Source organism: Natator depressus, chromosome 2 (genome assembly GCF_965152275.1).
Source record: "Natator depressus isolate rNatDep1 chromosome 2, rNatDep2.hap1, whole genome shotgun sequence".
NCBI classification, from domain to species: Eukaryota; Metazoa; Chordata; order Testudines; family Cheloniidae; genus Natator; species Natator depressus.
The window spans coordinates 101126384-101131296 of record NC_134235.1 but is presented as its reverse complement, the minus strand read 5'-3'; the positions used below and the strand labels follow the sequence as shown (position 1 = coordinate 101131296).

General features: G+C 37.2%; 1 protein-coding gene across 2 annotated transcripts in view; it reads right to left on the bottom strand.

Moving 5' to 3' along the window:
- Positions 1–248: 248 nt before the first annotated feature.
- Positions 249–4913, bottom strand: part of SALL3 (spalt like transcription factor 3) — a 22936-nt gene continuing 18271 nt past the window's right edge. For both annotated transcript variants that reach the window (XM_074944740.1, XM_074944741.1), the window contains exons 3-4: positions 4652–4913; positions 249–3235 (exon numbers count right to left, since the gene is read on the bottom strand). The exon at positions 4652–4913 is cut by the window's right edge and continues 79 nt beyond it. In XM_074944740.1, coding sequence (XP_074800841.1) covers positions 2804–3235; positions 4652–4913 — 694 coding nt within the window. In that variant the 3' untranslated portion in view covers positions 249–2803. The remainder of the gene's footprint in view (positions 3236–4651) is intronic.

The following is a 4913-nucleotide window of genomic DNA, read 5'->3' as shown; positions in this document are numbered from 1 at the left end:
CTTCTTTCCCTGTTTCAGCAATAAAATGGTTTTAGCAGTCTGCAATTTTTACTGTAAGCTGTGGCTTTAATATTTCTGCACCTAGGGGTAATTAAGAGACATTCAAATACTGTTTGAAAATAAGGTGTTAACCTTATTCTGACTTGCAAGTGCGCCAATTAGAAGTCATTGACATCAATCTGCTGTGAGTAACCTTAGTTTCGTATCTGACTCTGGTATTAGAATAATCAAGGAACGCAATTCAGAAATAATATTACATCCTGCATTTTATTCAATTCCATATGACAAAAATAGTAACCTAGACTAAGACATCCATTTCAATCAGTAGATGTGTCAAGCCAACAAGATTTAATAATAAAAAATATTGGATCTAGGTAACAATTCCCAGCTGGTTCAGGGAGGCTCCTAGCCCTACATGGTATCGCAGTATAAAAATAGTGTCTCTCTTCACCATGCAGAGAGGAATGACCTAACCCTGAATACAAAATGGGGTCAGTCTTACTGTACCATCATCAACCATCTTATATACAACACTTTACATCTCTTTTTTAAGTTATACACATCCTTTAGGGAGAAGAGATAATACTACATGGTACCAAATACTAACAAAAAAGATCACACAAAAAATGACACAGATAAATAAAAACATTCAATTGCTGAAATACAGCAACATTAAGCCACCTCAGTTTTCTTTTTTTCCAATGCTTTGAAACATCCCCAAAGAATCCACATACTGTGGTCAAAGATGTTATGTTATAGGGATGTTTTGTATATCTAGCTATTTATCTCTATAATATATATATCACCACTGTAGAAAACAGAGCTGTATAGTTCATTGTTCATTTCCAACAGAAACAAACAGCTAATAAGTCTTCGAAACCATTTTCATTCAATTACATGATGGCAGAAATAGTCCATCCTCTTACAGTAATGGTTTTTGTTGTATAAGAAAGAGATTGTCCTATTTTTTCAGTCGCAACTGAGAAGACCTCACTATCTGATTCTTTCTTCGGGGCATAAAACTCCTTGGGCTGTTACCCAGCTACCCATAATGTCCCTTGAACAATTTTGCTGGACAGAAGTTCATAGTGTCAGATTCCACCATACTTGTAATGCACAAAAATGAGGTAGTACACAAAACATTTACTGTTCAAGTTTTGATTAAGCCCCAGCCTCCCAGCTTAAGAGTGAAACCATTCCCTTTATTTACTTGGTGAAATTTAAACAATGTAATAAACATAAAATATTAGAATAATCAGAGTACATTGTGCTTTGTAGTAATCTGAGGAGATAATCAGCAAGAATTGGGAATCACTTCAGGATATTTTAAAGTTGTGACTGATCATACAGCCAAACTCTTTATATTTTGTTCCCAGTTATGTTGTGCACAATACCAGTGCTATTAGGCAGTCAACGTCTTGCTTGTGGGTGTGTGAGAAAGAGACAGAACAGATTACAGTAAAATTAAACCTACACAACGTTCTCTTTAGTCTCTCCTAGGCTTGCATTGATATCACACTCCTAAAATGAATTTATCAAACTTCTGTTGGGGATGGCCACATTTTTAAATAGGCTTTGTAGAAACATTAAATGAGTCATTTCAATTTAGGAAATGGCAGGCCCCATTTTACTTAAGGATCCAACAGTTCATGGTGGCTTTTCTGTTTAACTAGCATAGGTCTCTCATATTGTTTGACCTGATGACAAAACAAGAAACTGAAACAGTTTTTTTCCCCCGATTCTCCTTCAGTCAAAGTACTATTTATAAAATAGTTTACATCTTTGTTCAGTTTCAAATTATAGACAAACCTCCCTAATACAAAATACTAAAAGTGCAATAGTATAAATTAAGAGTTTGCAACCACATTATACAAACATTACCTTTTTATTGTACAGCTTTGATAACATGAAATATTTACTCACAACTGTTTATAATGTTGTGAATAATTTATGGTGATAAGGTTTGTCTGTAACTTGTTTTCCAATCATTGAGTTAAAGTCCACACTACATTTTTCATTTAATAGAACAACTGTCCACATAGCAGCTACAAATATTTAAATTAAAAAAAAAAAGAAAAAAAAAAAGGTTTGTTACTGACGGGTACTTGCACATGAAAAGCATGCTATCTTTCCCATAAAACTTCACAATTTTGCCTGCATTGAAATAAACCACTTATTTATAGTAAACCAAAATTTGCTTAAAAAAAAAAATCACATAGCCAGATGTATTTTGCAGTACAAAAGCTTCATTTAAGGTTGGGCCAAGTATATTGTCTGTTACCCGCATAATCTTAACTTTATAAATACTACAGACAAGGATACTGTAATAATACACACAGCATTGGGGTACTAATCACTTACTTAAGATTAAGATTCCTAAAAACATAGTTCAAGTGTCTAACTAATTTGAATAAAACCAGCAAAAAAGTTTGACAGGAATGCCATAGTGAAGCCCCCTTTTCTCAGTTGATATTAATATTTTAAGAAGCAAAGTGGACGTAGTCTAGACTCTTTCTGTCCCTAATGCAGTTATCCAATGATTTTTTTTGTTTTTGTTAACTTAAATTAAAAAGGTTTTAAAGTTCTCAATAACAGTCAAACTCACTGTTGAAAGAAGTACCATGCAGATCTTGCAAGACAACTTTTCAGCAGCCACAAAGTTACGTATTTCTGCTATGGGAAAATTTTAAAGGGAACCTATGTATTTAGGTCAGGAAACTAATCTTAACTTCAAAAACTGTACATGAAATAGAACAAATGTTGTGTTGAGTAGTGGTCCAACAGTTATTTGTACTCAATGCTTTTAATTTATGCCAATCTCTTTGTTATCCTCAATAAATCTTGTGAATGGACGACTGGCTCCAGTTTCAGAACTTGCTTTGTCCAGACCAACAATGGGAGGGCTGCTGCCAGTGCGAGCTTTGTCCATGCCACTGGTAATGTTACTTAAAGATGGAATGGCACTTCCACCTAAACTTACTGGGAGCTGGGGAATGCCTCCGTTCTGTATGACAGAAATCTCATTGTTCTTCATAGCAAGTCCGTTAGTGATAGCTGCAGCATACTGGTTCCAAAAATTTGGGTCAACATTCATTGCCCGAGCTGCCAAATCCTTTTGGAACATTTCAGAAAACTTCAGAGCGTCACCACCTAACAAAGCCATTGGGTTTTCCACGGATAGTCGACGACCACGTCTTGCAGGGGCATTATTCCACATATGAGTTCCCATGTGAACCTGTATCAAAAATAGAAATGGGAAACATCTACAAATTAGCACATTCCAATAAGCTAGTTGGTCTGAATATTCGGTATAGCAATTAAAATAAAACAAAGAGAAAAAAGGTCATCCTTAAATTCACATTTAATGAATTAGATTACAATTATTTTGCCAAGCAGTATTCTTAGGGACAATGGGAGTTGTAGTCCACATTAAAACTTTTTAAAAAATATTCAGGTAAGACATCAACCTATACATGTTTCTTTTCACTGAAAACAAATACAATGCTACAACAACAAAGAATACGAATCCTTCAGGTTAGACAATTTCAGATGCCAACTGGAAGTTCTGACATGCATAAAAACACAAGACCACCTTGAGAATTACTAGGCCTAGGGGCACTTAGAAGTCTGAAGCCCTCTTACCCCATCTAATTGTTATTTCCTCTGCCCTTGACCTTTTTGTGTCCTCCTGTCTTTCTCTCCTCTGGTCTCTTAATATTTCTCCAGACACTACTTCATTCATTCTTATTCTCTTTCCTCAAACATTCTATACATTAAAAAATATTTTTGGGCACTTACTAAGGCGTGGCCCCTGATGCCTCTAACCTCCTGATGCTTACCTGGGTTGTGAGGACGAGAGATCGTGCTCCCGTGATACATCATTTTATGTCACTGGGTACCAGATTACCAACCTGCATGGTGACACATGCACTACATGCAGAGTGGAAACTGGACTGTGTAACAGAGGCATCCCAGTAAGCTCTGGGTAACTGGAGGAGCATTGCTTATAATCTTACTACACAACAACAAGAGGAGAGAAGGCAGAAGAGCTAGATCTTTACAGCTAAAAGGTGCCCATAATGTTTTCTTAAATTATTTTCATATACGGGGAGGTCTTCTAGTTAGAAAGGGTTTAGGAATAATCTCTGCCTACCACCCTCCTTGGCAACCACGTACACGATTACATAGAATACAGGTTAAAATTGTTCAGTGACTGTCACAAGATTCTGTGTCATTCCTGCCTCTTTGCAGTGATTTGTGCTTTATTTCTTTCCACTTTGTTATATACCAAGCTTATTTCACACCAATGTTCCAAAAGGATGGCACACATGTAAAACACAGATACGTTTCATGAGACTCAGGTGTGCACCACCACATGCCTTGTCACGTACGTGTATGCAAGCTCTTGGAGCTGATTTTAATGTACACAGCAATGTGCACCCACAAATCAGAGGGTAGGATCAAGCCCTGGTTCTTTAAACGTGTTGGGAGCCTGAAACAGCACCATACAATAAATGTTTTCTTTATCTTCTCTTTCCTCCTGGCCTTGATGACAACAACAAACTGAGAGCTTGCTAAGTTCAGATGTAGTACATTTTTAAACCCCACATTCCTTACAGTTTTGTTTGAGATTTGAGAGGTTTCTTCTTACCTTAAGATTCCCTTTTGTGGTAAAAGCTCTACCACAGATTGTGCAACCAAATGGCTTTTCACCAGTATGGGTGCGTTCGTGTATCTGTAGTGCACTTGCTGAGGAGAAGGTCTTCCCACACGATTGACAGTTGTGTTGCTTGGGAGTCCGACGTGGCGGGGGTGCCAGCATAGGAGTGATGCCAGGACTCATCACTGTCTGTGGTGCAGCAGGAACCTGGATTCCAGCTGGAAGCGAGGGAACCTCACCCAGTGAGATCGGC